This window comes from Haemorhous mexicanus, chromosome 10, assembly GCF_027477595.1.
Source record: "Haemorhous mexicanus isolate bHaeMex1 chromosome 10, bHaeMex1.pri, whole genome shotgun sequence".
NCBI classification, from domain to species: domain Eukaryota; kingdom Metazoa; phylum Chordata; class Aves; order Passeriformes; family Fringillidae; genus Haemorhous; species Haemorhous mexicanus.
This window is the reverse complement of record NC_082350.1, coordinates 22449749-22468443: the sequence shown is the minus strand read 5'-3', so window position 1 is coordinate 22468443 and position 18695 is coordinate 22449749. Positions and strand designations below refer to the sequence as shown.

General features: G+C 48.7%; 1 protein-coding gene across 1 annotated transcript; it reads right to left on the bottom strand.

Annotated features, from left to right (window-relative positions):
* Window positions 1–1380: 1380 nt before the first annotated feature.
* On the bottom strand, window positions 1381–17535 carry SLC7A14 (solute carrier family 7 member 14). The gene is made up of 7 exons (XM_059855783.1): window positions 17151–17535; window positions 12020–12256; window positions 11040–11257; window positions 9012–9158; window positions 7928–8136; window positions 6549–7426; window positions 1381–5362 (listed from the first exon to the last, which is right to left on the bottom strand). The coding sequence occupies exons 1-7, from the start codon at window positions 17452–17454 to the stop codon at window positions 5040–5042; spliced, it is 2316 nt and encodes a 771-aa protein (XP_059711766.1). The 5' UTR covers window positions 17455–17535; the 3' UTR covers window positions 1381–5039.
* Window positions 17536–18695: the final 1160 nt, after the last annotated feature.

The window sequence follows — 18695 nt, the reverse complement described above, 5'->3', positions numbered from 1 at the left end:
TGCCAGGCAGCCCTTAGGGGATTTATTTATTTTGTTTTTCTGCTCACCCCGTTATGATGCACCCGGTCCCTTCCAACCTCACCCATTCCACGATCCTTATGGTGCTGGGGACCCTTGGCAGGGGATGGTGCTGGGGCTCTGTGTGCTCTGCCCACAGCCACAGGTTACCAGCATCTGACCCCAAATCCAACTCTTGAAAGGCCCTGGGAGTGCTGCTCAGAGGAAGGAAGAAGTTTTATTTCAGGGAAGAGAATTAAAAACCAAACAAAGCAAAGCAACCTCACAGCAGCTGCAGGGGAAATACACATCTGCAAGCACGGAGTGTGAGGAGATGGGGCCACGAATGTGATGGGGTATTAGTGCTGGCACCACAGAGGGGAAGGGTTCTGAGGAAGCACAAAGAACATTAAACTTTTCTAGTTTCAGCTTTGATCCTTTTTTAAAGCATCAAAGCTGAAACACCTGCTTTGTGCCTGCCCAAAACACCCTGCTCTCCTGTGGGGCTCTGTTAGTCTGGGTTGGCCACAGCACTGTTGGCTCATGAAAGCTTTTAGTGCTCATTTGCTGACCCAAAGCCTCAAAATAGGATCAAATGTAATTCTCCCAAATCAAAAAACTGCTCCACACCATTCCTAGCATCAAGTGTGGAGTGGTGGCTGTGAGCCATGTGGTCACCCCAGTGTGGAGGTCCCTGACACTCAGCAGAGCTCTCTGCAGCTTTTACAGGACCAGCTGGAGCTCTTTATCCCATCCCCATGATGGGGAGAGCACCTGGCAGGATCCCCACTTCCCAGATAACAGGGACAGCAGGAAGGAGCCCTTGGGGGAACACTGGTGGCCCTGAGCACCCCAAAGGGGACAGGCAGCTGTGCCTGCCTCTCCACAGCCCTGCTGCCCGTGCAGGGAGGGGAGAGTGCTGTGACACCCCGGCTCCTCCAGGGAAAGGTGAGTGCTACCAGATTGGTGCCTTTGCATTGCAAGAGTCAGCCTGTGGTCATTTGCTTTATGTTTTTCCTTCTTTTTTTTCCCCCTGTTTTTTATTGTGTAAACAAATAACCATTTTCTCTCGCAACACTACAAGTAAATAACCAAGTCAGCCTGCTGCAATGGATCTTCTAAAATGGATTTTTTGAATCACTTAAAGCAAGATTTTTTTAATTTCTAGCTTCAATTTAGCACTGAAAAATATCAGAACTTCAGGTACTGATTGGCTAAACAAAATTTACATGGGAATTTTTTTTATTATTATTACTTTTTGGTTTAGTCTTTCATTTAAAAGATTTACATTACTATGGAAACTATTTCTAAGACATATTTGTCTCTGGCTTTCTTTATAAATCCCTCAGTTCCTCTTTGATTTTTAAATGTAAAGGCACACAATAAAGCTTTATGCATTTATTAAAATATACAGATTTTGGTAAATTTAGTTTTTTTTTTCTTAGTATCTTGATTATATATATATATGTATTATATGTATAGTTGTCAACAACACCTTCATTTGAAAATAAAAATCACTCCATAACATATCTGCATATTTTTTTTCTTTCTCATGACACATTACAAGACCCCATTGTACAGTGCACCAATGGGCTTCTGGAAACCACAAAAAAAAAAAAAAAAAGGATAGAACAAACTGCTTTTAACAAATACACCAACTTCATACCAGAACTGCAGAGAATTGCTACACCAGAAAGTACCACCTGCAAAAAAAACAAAGCAAGATATACATCAGAAAGACTGAACAAAACGAAGTGAAGGTCATTTACAAGCTGGATTTACAACATCCCATGTTGCTGGGGTGTGATTTTGCTGCCATGTGGAGTATGCCAGAGTGCTGGGCCTCGGACTGAGGGGTCATGACCGTGTGGAGTGAATTTGTGGAGGGGCTGAGATCTTACAGAGTCGGCCTGGAAGGTTTGAGGTATTTATGCTCCCCCTGTACCATGCATTTGGCCCCTCAGGGCATGTGCCCCGTGGAGGGCAGGCAGGCACGGAGGGGCTTTGTGCCTCTCACCAGAGGTGGGAGCAGGATGGTCCCGCCCTGCCATGTCCTCCTGACGGCTCAGGGATGTGACAACCTCCCTCAGGGCACGCCGGGGAAAGGCTGGAGTTGGGATTACAGCAAAATAAGCACTTGCACCTCCTCTCAGCCCCCTGGCCAGCAGTGCCCAGAGGTGATGGCCACACCTGGACATTTTGCCTTCTCAGCCTTTGCTAGTGCCCACTGAAGAGCCCAATGCTGCTACAGGAGAGAGCACGTGAGTCGCCAGAGGCTGAACCTGCACATCTCCCAGGAGCTGCCACCCAGATCAGGGAGCAGGGATCCTGTAACCCCAGCCTTTGGCCACTGGCAAAACCCCAAGACCTGTGGCTTGTTCACCTTCTCCTTTAACACCTCTGTTGGATGGGATGTGGTGCAGCTCCCACCCCCAGCACGGCAAGGGCTGACAGCAGCTCATCCACATCTGACAGCGCCGTGGTGGCATCAAATGCTGTTCCCTGGTGGTCCCAGGATGGGGCACAGACATCTTGCACCAGCACTTCCCCGGGAAGGAGAAGGAGGACGGGTGACTGGGAATGGGGCAGCCAAAAGGCTGCTCAGATCCAATGGAGAAGTTCCTACAGACACCAAAGAGCAAGGGGTAAAGGCCTTGTCAAATTATACGGCGTGACTAGAGCGGACGTGACGACAGACACTGGTACTGGTAACTGCTCCGTAGCAAGAGATTAAGGCTGCAAGAAGAAAGGGCTTTGACCCAACAGGGTGCTTGGGCATGAGTTTGTGGCTTGGCAGATGCCCAAATACCGTGTGGAAGCAGGACGAAAACGACTGCCTTGGATATGGTATAGTACAAGAGCTGGTAGGAAAATAACATCAATCTTTCTCCCTGAAAACACATCCAGACCTGCGAGGTGCCATCTCTCTTGGGTACTTCTAAGGCATCAAGGATGAGAGCAGCCAAGCATGGGTGGGCAGTGACCGTCGCAGGAAGAGCTCAGTGCTGCTGCAGAGGTTTCCTGAACTGGCCCGTGAACAGTGCACATTGCAACAGCTTTTCAGTGGGACACACTCAGTATTTCTCCTTGTAGAAGCGTGGTAGGGCTGGGCAGCAGGAGTCAAAGCAAAGCTTACAGGTCCTGTAGCCAAATCCTCACTCCCACCCTGAAGCTGCTGCAGAAGCCGAACTTCCCTTGGCTTGCTCGGAGCACTCCAGGTTAAGATCTGCAGAATTGGATGTTCTTCTCCACTGGGAAAAGGACTGTAGTTAGCCACTGCTTGGGACAGGAGCTGGAGGGATACTTTTGCAGCCCCAGGCAGAGCGTCTCCATCAAGCCCTTGCATCCCAGGAGTGATGGGAATAGGCACAGGTCCAGGCACCCTTTGCACCTTCTTGCCCACAGAGGGTACCAGGCAGGTGTTTTGGGAGCCTGAGCCTCATCCAGTGTACCAAAGCATTAAAGAATCTCAGTATCCACAAGGATGTTTCCATATTGGAAATCCTGCCCCTGTTGATATTAAATTGACCCCTGGGATGCCAGCAGCAGCCCATGGTACTGGGGGTTGGTCTGGGCTGCACTAGATCCTCTGGGATGGATCCATCTGCAGCCTTCGGCTGCTGGGGGGAGGATGGGAGTTGTTGCCTGATGTGTTTTGTTTATTGTTTATTCAAAAAATATTCCTCCACCACAATGTTTTACACGAAGCATGATGGGCTCCACAACTGGACCTGCTGGTAATCACTGACCAAACCCCACCTCTGCTGACCGATGATTCTATGGGGACACAGGCAGCAGGGAGTCTGATGGCACTTCTGGGGGCCATGGCCACGTTCAGGGGGTTTAACATCCCCCTGCTGGCCACCTCTGCCCCACTAGCCACCAGCTCTGTTTGGTTTCAGACTGAAATACGGACACTTACGGAATGAGCAGCATTTCAAGTGTTTTTCATACAGCACCCACCAAGCCAAGGTCAAAACCAGAGAATATTGTACAAGGTGCAGATGGCAGTAGGGAGTCAGATTTCAGTTGCCAAGTCCTCCCCGCTTGCTACCCGTGGCCCAGCCCTGCCAAGACGTGGCTGACCCATGGATGCTGCTGTTTTGTGAGGGCACGGGTGGGTACCCGGAGCACTGAGGGCAGAGTGAGCACTGGAAGGTGCCCAGCACGGTGAGGGAATGACAGCACAGTCATTTTTGTAAAAGACACAAGGTGGTGGAAGCAGTGCCTAACCTCAGACCGGTGATGCTCAGAGGAATGTGTGGGCCTTGTTGACCATTTGTACAAAGAGGGTTGAGCCAAGAGTGAGTCACAGCCCTCACTGTGACCAGGAATGGGATCAGGCTCCCAGCCTCAGATCTGGGGTGTTGGGCTGTGCTGGGACTTAAGGTTGGACTGAGACAAGGACTAATTTTGAATAACAGTTTTGGGGTTTGGGGTGTGGGGATGGCCTTGGGGAAGCACTGCTCTGTGCAGTGCACCAGAATGGGCCACTGTGTGATGGAACCAACTATGATCTCTGAGCTACTCCCAGGGAAGAGTGTATCCATCTCCATTTTGTACCTACCCACCTCTCTGTGCCTGTGGCTCAGCTATCATTTCTAGGTGGATCAAAGGGAAAAAAACACACATGTCAAGAAAGTGCCAAAAAATTTTAGGGTGGCATCCCACTGCTGTGGCCATCGGGTGGACTTTCCCTAGGGACAATTTGACTTGTCCCCTCATGCGGCTCCTCCCACCTCCCAACACCCTCCTGGTTTGGCACATCTCCCACTCCGCTGCCTCACAGGTGCAGCTGGTGCTGGGAGATCAGCCGGTGCTGGGGGATCAGCCGGCATTCACCAGAGCAGAACCCCACTGGTGGAGCTGGGACGGGCCACGGGCGGTTTTGGTTCGGGGTCAGCGGCGATCGCAGAGCGTGTCCCGAGTACCAGAGGTGAGCAGGGCGGTGGTGGAGGACCTGGGGAGGATGGGGCAGGATGGGGGAGCCACGGGGACCCTTCGTCATCGCCTGGGCGGCGCGGCGCCCCGCTGCCCGTCCGCTACTCGGGCGAGTAGTCCAACTCGTCGTTGGCGATCAGAGCATCCGAGGGCGGTTTGTGCCGGCCTTTGCTTTTCGACCTGCTACTTGTCCGATGGCTTTCCTTGGCGCCCGCCATTTGCTGGTACGAGAAGCTCTTGTCCTCAGAAGGACCCCAGGCCGGGTAGCTCTCACCCTCGGGGGCGAAGGAGAAGCCGTCGTCCACGGAGAAGGGGTCGACATCCACGTCGTAGCGCTGGTAGGTGCTCTGGTGCAGGGCCTCCTCCCGGGCACTGATCTCCAGCGTGCTGTTCCACATCCCATAGCCAAAGTAGATGAGCAGACCTGGGGTGGGTAAGAGGGAGAGGGTTGGACCTCAGCTACTCTAGGCCTGCTAGCCCTGCCTGATTTCACCTTCATGCACAAATGCTTTCACTGGCAGCAAATATACCCAGAGATCTGATTTCTGGTGGATAATGGGATTAACCTACCCCAGACATCCTCACAGAGAAATGCAGACTCCCCATGCCATGGACTAGCCATGGGGGACTGATGTGAGGTTAAATCAGGATCACATATCTCTGCCAGAAAAACCAATGGGATGTCCCATCCCCAACAGCCATGGATGGGCTGGTGGAGCTCATCACACCTAACGGCAGTGGTTTAATTGAGTTGTTGCCATTGCTGGCAGTTCAAGAGTTATTTGTTGTACCCACAGAGGAAAGTGCTTAATCACAGCAGATTAAATTGATGCTTTGGAGTGATCTTTTCTTCTGGATTTGCAGCTTCGCCTATTGACCTAAAGGGCCAAAAAAGCACTGAGTATGTCTTCTCTGGCCCAAAAATGCAGATGACAGCCCCTGCCCAATGGCTCAGCTTGGAGAGCTATGAGATCTGCTTTATTCTCTTGGGTTTGTGGACTAAGTGGGTTGCAAAGTAAAGCACTATGCATATGCTAGGCTCCTGGTTATGTGTCAGAAAGCCTAAATTTGGGGAAAAAAGGATCCACAACAGAGTCTGTGAGTCCTAAGATGGCCCTACCCAGAAGTTAAGGGCTTGAGCTAAAAGGAGATACAGTCTATAGATCTGACTTGCACAGGGCTTCTAGGATTGGGCAGCTCTGGACTTTGGAGAAGCAGTGCTGAAATACTGCTGGTGTGGGCTGCTGAAAAGCTTGAGTGGGTGACAGCAAGAAATCAGGCTGATTTCTGTACAAAACCTGCCTGTGAGGCAATTTCCAGAACCCGCCTACCTTGCATCAAAAAAGCCATCAAAATAGTCACCTTTGCATGGAGTCATTCTCTTCCATGAAACTGATGTTTTCTGGAGGTGTAATTTTCCATTTAGCTGTGGTTCAGGGGCTGGATAAAATGAGATTTCTAAAAACTTCAGGATGGCAAGGGGCAAATAAGAAGGACTGGGTATTTCCCAGGCATTAGACTATGCACTCTAATTAGGGAAGTTGCTATTATCAACACCCTTCTAAAAGAGTGTCAGTGAAAAAATAAAAATAAATGAACCTGGGACTCACCCACAAAACACCAGACAGCAAATCGGATCCACGTGACTGTGGAGAGCTTCAGCATGAGATAGATATTGACCAGCATGGCGAAGGCAGGGACGAAGGGCAGACACGGGGCCATGTAGGGCAGCTTCTTGGGGTTTTCTGGCTGCTGCAGGATCACAAACACCAGCACGGCGATGAGCAGGACCATCAGCACCACCAGGAGGACAGCCCACCAGCTCTGCTCAGAGATGTAGTCTGACCCAAAAATGATGAAGGAGCAGAAGATGAACATGAGGACAAAGAGCAGGAGCACACAGGTGGTGACCGTGTGGCCGGTGGCCGCTGTCGGGCGATCCATTTTACCCGGCAGCCCGAGGTGGATCCGCATTGTGTAGTAGCGAGGGCCGATCAGCTTCTTCAGCTTGATGAGATAGATGTTCTCAGACTCATCTGCCTCTATCCCCGAGGTCATGTCGACGGTGCCGTAGTTGGGGTGATTCACGTTGTAGGCGGATTTATCGGATTTCCCAATTAGCATCTCGTTATCTCCTAGCGACGGCAGATTTTTTGCCCCGCACGTGTTGGTCGGTGGGCCAGAGAATTCCTCTCCTTCACTCCCAGGAGAGCAAGCTTCCTTCTCACAGTCAGCCAGGATGCCCTCCTTCTTCTTGGTGTGCTCCTCAGAGAGGAATTTGACGAAGCCGTCGATGTCGCTCTCGGGCTGGTACCGGAGGAGCAGGACGCAGACGGACACCAGCGTGTAGGCGAGCAGGGTGCCAATGGACATCATCTCAATCAGGTCCCTCAGGCTGACCAGCAAGGAGAGCAGAGCTGCCAGGAACCCAGACACGATACAAGCCACGACAGGGGTTTCCGTGTAAGAGCTGACGTGAGACAAAAACCTGGAGCACAGAACAATCACAGAAAGTTAAAATCACAGAGTTGCAATAACCTTTCCCTAGTTGCAGGGGACAGTCTCAGGGATCCCTTCAGGTCTTGTTGCTTTTTGGAACTTTGATTCCAGGTGGGGACTGGCAACAGTGCTGAAGTTGAATTTGGAGTTAGATCTGGGTCTGACCAGCTCCGCAATGAGCACTTGGATACTTCCCATATTTTATCCATATTAACTGCTCTCCTTTGCAAGCAGCTCTTGAATTAAACACTCATCCCCACATAATCAGAATCTCTAGGTAATAGCACCACATGAGAAACTGTAGCGTAGACTGCTTCTGATATTTTCCCCCCAGGACAACGCTTTGGCTTGTGCCCTATTCTGCACCCACCATGTCTGTGCATGCCCATTGCTCCCTGTAGTGGCAGTGTGGGACCCCAAAAACCCCCAGAACAATTTCCCCTCACATTCCAAGAGGCCAGAAATAAATGCCAGCACGGGTATGACTGACCTGAAGAGCAGCCCATCACCAGCCATGGCATAAATGACTCTGGGCATTGGGAAGAGGGAGCCCAGCAAGCTGACAGTGAGGCCAGCCACGGACCCGATGGCAACGATGAATTTGGCTGCATAGAAGCCATGGACCACGAACATTTCCATCAGTGGGGACTCGGTGTCGATGGCATCATAGGGCACCATCAGCGTGAGGATCATGCTCACCTGGGCAAGGCAAGAGGAGCAGGACAGGGCTGTCAGCATCAGCACTGGGGACTGCTGGAGATTCTCAGGGTGGAGGGAATGTAAGATGCTGGAATTTGGTCTGTTTGTACTTTGTTCTAGGGTGGTTAATACTGAAAACTGTGGGGTCTTAGTCTCTGCTACTCAAAGGCAAGAAGGGGATGCTTGAACCTCGCTTCAAGGGTGATGCAGGAGTCAAGTGGGACTGGTGAGGCTGGCAAGGTTAGTAACACTCACTTTGGCTGCATTCCTGTGTGGGAAATAATGCTGGGTCAGACCCCAAATCCAGATTGCATTCTTGGAGCAGCACTCTGGCTCTATTTGAGTCAAAGAACTTGTTTTCATGAGAAGCCCATTCCCATGCAGGAGAGGTGTGTTTCTTTGAAATTATCAGAACAGTGTTTTTTCTCCTTCATAACTAATTTTTGCTCTTTTGCAAGGAAAATCTCTGAGCACAGGCATGTTTTTATTGGGGTGCAGAGCAGTGCAATCTCACACAGCCATCCCTGCCTCTCCTTCCCCTCACTTGGATCCTCTCCCATATCTCCAGCAGAGGCAGTGCTGCTTTTCCCAGAAACACAGAGAAAGGATGCTGCAATGCTGCTGCTCCTTCCTTGCTTCTCTCCTGGGTGCAAAAATAGCTGTGGATGGGGACAAGAAAAAAAAAACTGCCTGCCACCATGTCCCTGCAGCTGGCAGAGGGGTCTTGTCAGGTGACAGGAGCCTGGGGACAAATGGAGAGGAGCCTTGGCAGGCACTGTGCAGGTGCCCAGAAGGACTCACATGGTACATTTATATATATTTTTATGCACACATACATATTTATGCACATTCACACCTGTGCAGGGACTACTTACAGACACATAAGCTGTCAGGCACGTGACGAGCGAGGCCGTGATGGCGTAGGGGATGGAGGTGTTGGGGTTCTTCGCCTCCTCTCCTGTGGTAGCAATGATGTCGAAGCCAATGAAGGCATAGAAACAGGTTGCAGCCCCCTTGAGCACCTGTGGGGAGGATCAAACATCCTGGGTGCCAGAAGGGAGGCTGACACCCAGCCAGGGAGAGGGAGCTGAGCAAAAATGGAGCAGTGCTGTTGTGCCTTGTCTGAGCTAAAGGGTGAGTGGCCACAGGTCAGGGGGTGTACATGTAGCTCTGGGGACTGACCCTGAGAGCACCCCTAAGCCGTCAATCTGATCTGGGGAAAAGATTTCAACTGTGCCCTGAGCCATGGAGGCATCTGCAGCTCACCCCACAAACCTGCAGTGCCTGAATACGCCGGGAGATCCTGCCAGTGTCAGAGCAGACAATCAACCAATTTCAGGTTTGCTTTAACAATCCTCCACCCCAAATCCATTTTTATGAGTAGGGATCTGGAAGATGTTTACATGTTCTGCCTTAGCAAGATGTCTCATGTGGCAGCAAGATCCTCTTGCAGAGGAAGCAGGAGAGAGCAGCAGCCGTCAGATGTGAGCCGCTTCCCAAACAACCTCTGTTTTGCTTGGAAGCTGCAGACAGGTTAGGAGCACACACTGGAGCACTTGGATGAGGAATTATTTGTACTGTTTGGTTATTTTTTTTTAAATGTGATTTTTAAAAATATACAGTATTAGTGAGGACATTTATAGGAAAGGAACACGGGAGCAGGGTGAAGAATGCCTGGCTGATCTGGAGCTGTGAAACCTTTGCAGCTTGCTGGGTACCACCTGTCCATCACACCTCTGTCATCTCAGCTCTCTAGCGATACTGCACACAGTAAAACTCACCTCTTTCAGGGACTGTCTGTAATTATCCTTTTAAAATATGCCCTACGCTGCTGGGGATCTCACACTTGTATTTGGTGGTGGATTTACTTTTACAAACAACTTGTGAGACCATGCACCAGCTGAAAAGGATGAGACCACCCTACTGAGGTTTTTGTGTTTTGGGTATGCATCTATCTTTTAAAACTTTTTTTTTTTTTTCCCCAAGAGATGTTTAGTGCATTGAATTGGAGCAAAACAGATATTTTCCATTTTCTCTTTTTCAATCCTATTGTATGGTATAACAACACAAGCACAACCCAAAGGTAAATATGACCTCTGTTCTCATGTGAGCCTCAGAGCACTTCTGCTTACTGTTGTTCTCTGTAAAAGAGGCATTGATTTACCGGATGAAGGTGCAGGGACTATGTGGCAGTTTGGGACCCTTTCAATAACCAAGATTCATGGTTTACTTTACTTTCTTGCTTATTTTTCTGCATAAAACCCCAGTGGAGTTGAGCAGTGTAAATCTGAGAAATTATCTTGGGTTTAGGCCAGCTGAGATATTTTCAGTCTCTGTTCATCCTTGGATAAAAACCAGTGCAAGCAAGCTAAAAAAGCCAAATATGTCCAAATTCTCAGTAAGCTTTGAGGGAACATCCATAAAATAAGTGCTGGCAGGTGGCATTATGAAGTGCTCAAAACAAATGCTTGAGAACATTGTTGTTGAAAACCAGCCAACAAAAGTATCTCCCCACTCCGCAGAGGCTGAGCCAGCTCTCTGGAGCTCCCTGTCTCAGATAGCCACAGCATTTTGCTCCATTGCCTGGCAATTAGTGGCATTTCCTTGGGGATACTTCCATGAGGAGTTTGACTCTGCAGAAGGACATTTTGGAAAAGTTCTGAGTTTGTGCTAAGAGGAGTTAGGAGATGAAGCATTGCCGTACTCTTTGAGTTTGGTGGAAAGAGCAGGTCCGGATCCAATCCTGCACTCCTGGGATTTGGAGGTCCCTGGCCAAAGCACAGGTGGATTTAGCAGGGGTGGGATCTGGAGGGTGCAGCAGAATTGGTGTGTACACCATGAGCAAGGCTGAGTGTGTAGCAGCATTTAGGTGCTGTGTGTCCCCCCGTGCTCCCAGGACTTACCCCTGGCCATCCGAACGGCAGGAATTGCCCTTCAGCCCAGTTGTCACTTTTGATGTAGAACAGACCAGCAATCATGATGAAGACCCAAACTGCCAAGTTAATGACATTGAGCACGTTGTTCAGTCCCACTGAGTTCTTCACCCCCATGGCCACAATGATGGTGACAATGACAGCAATGACCAGAGCAAGAAGGTCAGGATACGACTCCTCCCCTTTTCCTATGTGAGAGAAAAAAGATGTGCTACTCTCCATCCACAGAATATCCAGGATCTCTGTGGGGTAGTTTTAAACACTTTTCAGACCTTGAAGTTTTGCAGAACTCTTTGGTCTCATTGCAAAAGTGGTCTCCAGAGGCATGTGCCTCCATCAGCTAAAGTTGTTTAATTTAATTAAGGTGATAAATCTTGATGTCTCAAGACACTGTTCAGACTTTGGGAGAGCAGCAAACCAATGACTGTGTCCCAATTTGCATAACGTGTATCTGCCAAGGACTCATTAAAAATCAATCAGCCAAGAAGTTTTCATGACACAGGTACAGGACAGCTGGCTGGTTTGCTTACTGGTAGGATTCATGGACTCTTGCTGGAACTGCTGGTCATACAGGACCACCACAGCCCCCAGTCCCCGGCAGTACAGCAGACACCAGCTTGTGTTCTCTAACAAAATTCTGTGCGTGCCTCAAGGGGACTGAGCTGAGTGTTTGCACTGGGTGAAGGGTTTCTGTGCTGCCCCTACCCTCTGACATTTGGCTATTTCTGTGCACATATTCTAAACGCCAGCTCATCCCAAAGGGGCTCAAAATATCCCGTATCCCATCCCCTCCAATCCCGCCTGTGCGCCAGGCTGCTGAGGCAAAATACCAGAGCCAGCCAGACAGTAAATAATGAATGAAGCCTAATATCCATGCCTGACTCCTGACGAGCTTCCAATTACTTTCGAGGCCTGAATTAATGGAGGTATCTGAGCCCAGCAGGACGCACCCAGGCCGTTGAGCGTGCCGACGCTGTTGATCATCCAGCGGCTGATGGTGTGGTTGGCCAGGGAGTCAAACATGCTGCTGAGGGCACTGGCACCTGCAGCTGTCCCGATCAGGTACTCCAGGATGAGGTTCCAGCCGATGAAGAACGCCACGAACTCCCCCACAGTCACGTAGCTGTAGGTGTAGGCAGAGCCCGTGGTCTTGGGGACGCGCACGCCAAACTCAGCGTAGCAAACACCTGGTTGGAAAAAGAGCAAGAGGTGTAAGGAAAAAGAGGTTGGGAAATGGAAAAAGTAAAAATGCCTTGGTGTCACCTTCCTGGAGGTGCTAGGAGGTGTCAGGACTGCAGCCAACATCAGGAACACAAAGACATCGCATGGTGACCCTCCTTACCCTATTTCTTGGCTTAAAAACCAGAAATATTTCCACTAGGAAATATTTCAAACCAGCCAGATATTTACATGGGATCCTGGACCAGTGCTGCACAGTCTAATCCCAGAGGAAGATGCCACAGAAGGCTACACCTCTCCCTGCCCCAAACTTCCAATCTCCAAACACTCATCCTGCATTGTTTCTCTGCAGATCCAGGCATGAGCACTGTCCTGATCATCCCTGCTTTTGTTCAAACCAAGGCAAGAGGAGTTTGAAGATGACTTACATAGAGAACATAACTTATTTTAACACTTTAAAAATATTATATTTAAATCTTCTAAAGAATATTTGCAAAACTAACTGTGCAGAAGAAGAAAAGAAAAGCAAAAAGTATTTAACTGTAAACGTTTGGGAGGAGGATTCATCAGACTTCAATACTTTTTGAACTCCTTGTGCGCTTACTATGCCAGGATAATTTTTAATAAAAACCTGACCCTGACACGTTGATGTATTAAAACAACCATTAGCTTTTTTAAAAAAAATGAATGGATGTACTTAGTCTCAAATTCCCCAAATATTATTCAGGACAAGTACTGGAAGGGTCCTGCATGTTTAACACTGATTAGGCTCCTGCCCCAAAGACCCCAGTGATGTTCATATGGGTAAATTGGTTAAGGGCTGTTACTACCCTTAAGTAAACACATAGTAATTATTGAGCTCTCTATCAGCTGATATTCTCCATTTGGAAGATAATAATTGCTTCAAATTTGCAATCAGTTTAGTACAGAGAGGGGACTGAATAATTTATGAAAATGTTATGAGGTGGCTGCTCTTCCTTAAGTGCTGTTTTTACACTGTACAAACACAGAGTTGTTGAATCTCTTAAGCTGAATTTGGTGGTGCTTGTTTTCCTGCTTTTGGAGGATTTTTATATTCCATTCACTGCTTAACTTGAATGTGGGTTGCTTTGCAATGGGACTCTTCAAAACTTGATTTCTGTAAAGCAGCCCAACAGGAGCCACAAGAAGTTTCCATCATCCACCCAGCCCTACCGACAGTCATTATTCAAAGCTGATGAAAAATGCATGCACTCGGCAAAGGTACAGCGTTCACAGATAACTACAGGCCTGAATGATTTATGAAACTGGTGCTCTGACGAAGACAAGTATCTAGTTTCTCTCTCTGATGGCCTTACAAATACATATATATACACTCTTTCTTGTAGGCAGCTCTCGTTTTAGCCAACGACAAGATAATGATTGAAGAGGATGGTTATCAATACACAACGATAATGCTAAAGCAAAGAAATGAATATGTATAAAATGTTGGAGTTTTTGATTATTCTACTAGGATCCCAAAATAGAAGAGCTGTTTTTCACTAGGGGTTGGGTACAGCAATACATTGAGAATATCACCATTAGGTGTCAGCATGTATTAAACACAAACATATATTTAATATATACTAATGTCTGCTGCATTTGCACTGTATTATTATTACTATTGTTGTTATTATTAATATTTTTATTATTATTATTATTTTTACAATCTAACTGCACAATAAAACTGTGTTTTAGTTACTGCTTGGCAGTTCAAGCTATTCAGCACCTTGTTCCCCTGTATCCAGAGGAATGCAGCTCTCCCAGTGCTTCTGCACAGCCAGGCCAGCTCTGGAACTGCAGAGACAGGTTGGACACATCCTCCCTGTCATAACTGTTTAATTTGGAGACAGATTTATCTTCTTCCCCCCAATCAAGAGTGTTTGCAATTTCTGAAGAAAACAAGACAACACGGTGCATTTTTTGAAAGAGCATTCTACAGAGGATAATTTCCTTTCCCTGAATATCTGCTACCCTTGTGCAGTTGGTGCGACAGTCATTACAGTTGTGTAATTATACAGTTACTGACATTGTTCAGCAGGACATAAACACAGCTGAGTGGTCTTGGTCTTTCCAAGATCCCATCCACAGAGCAGCCACTGGGCAGCACAACTGGTGGCAGGAGAACTGGTGCTGTTGGTGTGCTGGCACGGTGGTGGCTGTGATGTGGGTGTTGACTCTGCCACTGATACTTGGCACAAGGCTGCACAGGAACCATGAGACATCCCACAGGGCACTGGCATGATGGCAGTGATGTTTCAGGTGAAAAATAACTTCTGAGAGAGGCCTTTCAGCTGCTCTGGAGGTAACTCCAAATAATTCATGCTACCACACAAGAAATCCAGAGGGACCATCTTTCATCAACCAAGAGCAGACAACTTATTGAGGAAGGCATATTATTTTCATCAAGCCACTGAGCCTGTCCATTGCATTTCATTATCACCATGGGCTGATATATAAAAGGCAGCTCCATAAGGAAAGCTCCCACAGAGCAAGGACTCCCATCTCTCCAGCTCCACCCAGGCAGCTGCAGGTGCAGCCAGTCAGCACAGCCCTCATCTTGCAGCCAGCAGCCCCTGAGGCACATGCTCAGCTCTGCCCTGCTCCATCCTGGCTGCTGCTGATCCTGTCCCTGTACCACTATCAGGTAAGAGTGTGACACTGTGCTCCAAACAAGGTTATTGCTTTAGGAGAGAAGATCACTAAAGGGACAAAAGTGGCTGGTGGGAAAGGCTGTGGAGAGGGTGATGGGGTTGGCTGAGATGCAAACTGCTGATTTTTGCTAAGGAGGGGTTTTGGATAAACAGGGGTGAAAGTGGGGAATGCTGGCAGTTGCAGCTGATGGCAGGAGCCTGAAGTGCTCTGGAGGCTTTGTGGAGGGAAGCTGGGCAAGCATTTCTACTTGAGAGATGAATGAAAAGCCTTCTAGTGGGAGAACAGAAGAGACTTAATTTATCAGTTTAATCAATTATAGTGTGTTTGTAAGCACCCTGATGTATGTGTAAGCACCCTGAGGTATGTGTTGCTTAAAACTATGGAAAGCACAAGTAGAATTTGTAGAGTAGATGAAATTGGAGAAGTCCCTTTCTGAAACCAGGCTTAATAGTGCAAAGAGGCTTCCCTATGGCAGGGCTTCTCTATGGCTGTCTCCTTGGGAAGCCACGTGACCTGGATGGTTTTGGTTTGTCTGTTTTTGGGGGTTTTTAAAATCCAAAACCATTCTGGGCTCACTTTTGCAAGCAGTGGTGGTTGACTTAGTGATCTGTGATGGACAAAGAAAAAGTTCCTTAAAATCTGTTAGTGCACAATTGCCCAAACTTGATGCCTGGCACACCAGGCGTGACCACGATGGGAAAGCTGAAATCACATCCCCAAGGAGTCTAACAGCCTGTCCAGCTCCTGAATTCTTGCTTGGATTTACTTGCCAAAAAAGTGTTGCTGTTACAAACAACAGCAGCGTTAACGCTGAAGTGAGGAAGCAGCCAAGGAGACTATCAAAACACTGCATCCCTCACAAAGCACTTTCCCAGGGCTACAAAAGCAAGGGGAGATGAAAGCGGAGCAGGAAGCGGCGCAGGCTCCTGTGGGCAAAGGCGGGAGGAGCTCCTGCTGCGGGGCAAGGCTCATGTCTGGGGTGAAAAAACCCCTTTTGGAGGACAGGGTGTTTTTGTTAGCAGAGACCCACCCAAACTCCGCTTGCTCTTGGTTTGCATCACTGCCAACAAAACCTTTGCAGTGGGGAAGGAGAGACACTGATGCTATCTACTGACTTGGATAAAAAACAAGCATTTTGGTTCATTTGTTGTGTTGGGCACCCAAATAAGCATTGGATCTCATTGCAAACTCTCAGCTCTTGTTGTGGGCTTTGGAGAGAGCCTGAGGATTACCCCTGGCTGTGCCAGGGTTGTGTCTCTGGGCTGCAAGGACATCAGGGGTTCAAACTCCCACTCGCTCTGGTGGGATCTCCATGGAGCAGCACTGCAAACTCCTGGGAAAGACCATAATGTGCTTTCACCTCTCATGACAAAAATCCAGAGTTTTGAAAAGCTGATCTGGGTCACTTTGCTGTGTTGGCTCTTCCTGTCTTCTATCAAAGCCCTTTGCCATTTGCTGAGGTTTCTTTACTCAACCCACAGACAAAAGCTGGATACCAGACTGACATAGCATACAAAGTCCTCTGAGCAGAGAGAGCAGGAACATCACATCATCGTGTTAGCACTGATCTGGAAAGGACAAATGCCAGGAGTACTGGCTTCATGGAGAAACTGCAGCTCAAGCCATATGCTCAGCTGGGTTCCTACAGAGGAGACAGAATTCACTATGTTTTCACTAAAATATATCATTTCTCTCTCCCTGCACATTTGTTTGTTGATTTTTTTTTGTTTGGAAATTCAAAGATTGACCCTGCATGAATGGGAGCCAATGAAATCAACTCCAGAACTAATTGAGGAATTTTTTAACTGTTAGCCGTGCCAACAAAAGAAGCTGGCCCTGGTACTGCCCAAGCCACTGACATCCTTCCTGTTGGAACTGAGTTTCCTACAAGCTCTCGCTCCAGTCCTGTGGCTTGGCCACACTCTTGGCCTAGGACACACTCTCCAAAACTCTCAAATATCTCCAAAATACTGCCAGCAGGCTCCATTCTTGTAGAAGCCATTGGCAGCTGATCAGGATAATCGTGCTTGGCTGCTGGCTCACAGTACAAGGTTTGGTCTGATCTTTGGGGCAAGGAGGGATAGCACACCCCATGAGCTGTGTGAGACCTGTGGGAAATGGTTTTGAGTTGGGGGCAGGGTGCTACCTCCTTGTAGCTTGTGGTGCTGAGTGGGTGTCCACCCACGAAGGGAGAGGATGCAGGACATGGCACATAACCCAGAAACCCACCTGACAAGATGGACGCGACGGCAGCGATGATGAAGGACACGATGACCCCGGGCCCTGCCATCTCCTTGGCCACCAGGCCGGACACCACGTACATGCCGGTGCCCACGCAGCTCCCGACGCCCAGGGAGATGAGATCCAGCGTGGTGAGCACCTTGGCCAGCCGGGCGCCCTGGGTGGCTGCAGCCCCGGTGCCCTCCAGCATGGACTCCACGGGCTTGGTGCGCAGGACGCGGGCGCGCAGGGCATGGCCCGCCGCCCCCCAGGGCACCCGCCGCGGGTCCAGCCGGGACAGGAACCCACTCATGGTGCTGGGCTGGGCAAGGCTGGGCCACGGACGGGGTCAGCAGCACCTGCTCAGGGCTGTGGCTGCGGCTCCATCCTGCACTGGCAGCCCTGCAAGAGAGGGGAACAGAGTGTTTGACTGAAACAGCAAAGAAAGAAGGAAGAGTCAAAAGGGCCCTCGAAGTTCTCAGAACCTCTGCTGGTCAGAGTGATTCTGAGATACGTACAAGCTTCTTTTTCCTAGCCTGGCCATCCAAGAAGTAATGGGGAATTTTTTGTTCTTGTTCTCAAGGTTGTTTATTATTTTTTATCTGTAACATTCTTTCTCTGACCCGCCACAGGTCTGTCTGGCAGGTCAGGTTGAGGTACACTGCCTGTTTTATCTTTTTATACTAGAAACTACGTGTACATTATTTACTATAACTTCTCAATACTTATCACTTATGTTAGACAGTGAGTCTCTACTTTAAACTAATTTAAAAGTGCCACCATCACAGCAGAAGATGGAGGCCAAGAAGAAGGAGAAAGAGTGGACATGCTTAGATTCTTCCATCCTGCTTCTTGAACCCCCACTCTAAAAACTCTAAAAATCTATTTTTCACCTTGTGACAGACTAACTATTATTCTACTTAAACTCTCTTGACTTGTAATTCTTCATATAAAGGTTGGCAATTGTTTTTTTCCATGGGTCAAGATCAAAGGCACAGGGGTCCTGGGCTCTGTGCCAAGGTCTCTGAGCCCCTTGGCAGGGTCTCGAGTCCTCCAGAGCAGCCAGAGGAATTTCCTGGGTTCCGACACTAAGTTGTTTTTTGCTGGGCTCTGGTGCTGGCAGAGCTTTGCTTTGACCAATGCTGCTGCTGCTGTGGAGAAATCTCCTTTCTCCACCCTCAGTTGTTTTGTACATCAGGGATGCACTGCCCTCCCTTGTGTTCACATGGGTTTAGCCTCAGTCATTACTACAGTGCTACAAACAGCAGGAACCTGATTTCCTCCAAATTCTCATTACGTGGTTTAATTGCTGCCAAAAGTGATGATGGCTACATGTAACTGTGAGGTGCTGGTGGCCACTGAGGCACACTGGGCCCTGGTGGGGACAGAGTGTGACTCCAAGCCTGTAGTTAAGGCAAACTGGGAGAGAAGCTCAGCAGGAGCAGCGTGGGCTCCACTGGCCACTGGAGAGTGAGTGACTGACAGCATGGCCAGCTACAGCCATTTTTAATACTTTAAAATTATCTTGCTTGAACCCATGAGCCCTAGGATTGT

Excerpts from the sequence above, each read along its gene's own strand:
- SLC7A14 (XM_059855783.1), bottom strand. The coding sequence starts at position 17,454 with ATGAGTGGGTTCCTGTCCCGGCTGGACCCGCGGCGGGTGCCCTGGGGG. Across the intron at positions 11,258-12,019 it reads CGGCACGCTCAACGGCCTGG|GAAAAGGGGAGGAGTCGTAT; the intron begins GTGCGTCCTGCT and ends TCTCTCACATAG. Across the intron at positions 5,363-6,548 it reads TGCTGTCTGGTGTTTTGTGG|GTCTGCTCATCTACTTTGGC; the intron begins GTGAGTCCCAGG and ends TACCCACCCCAG.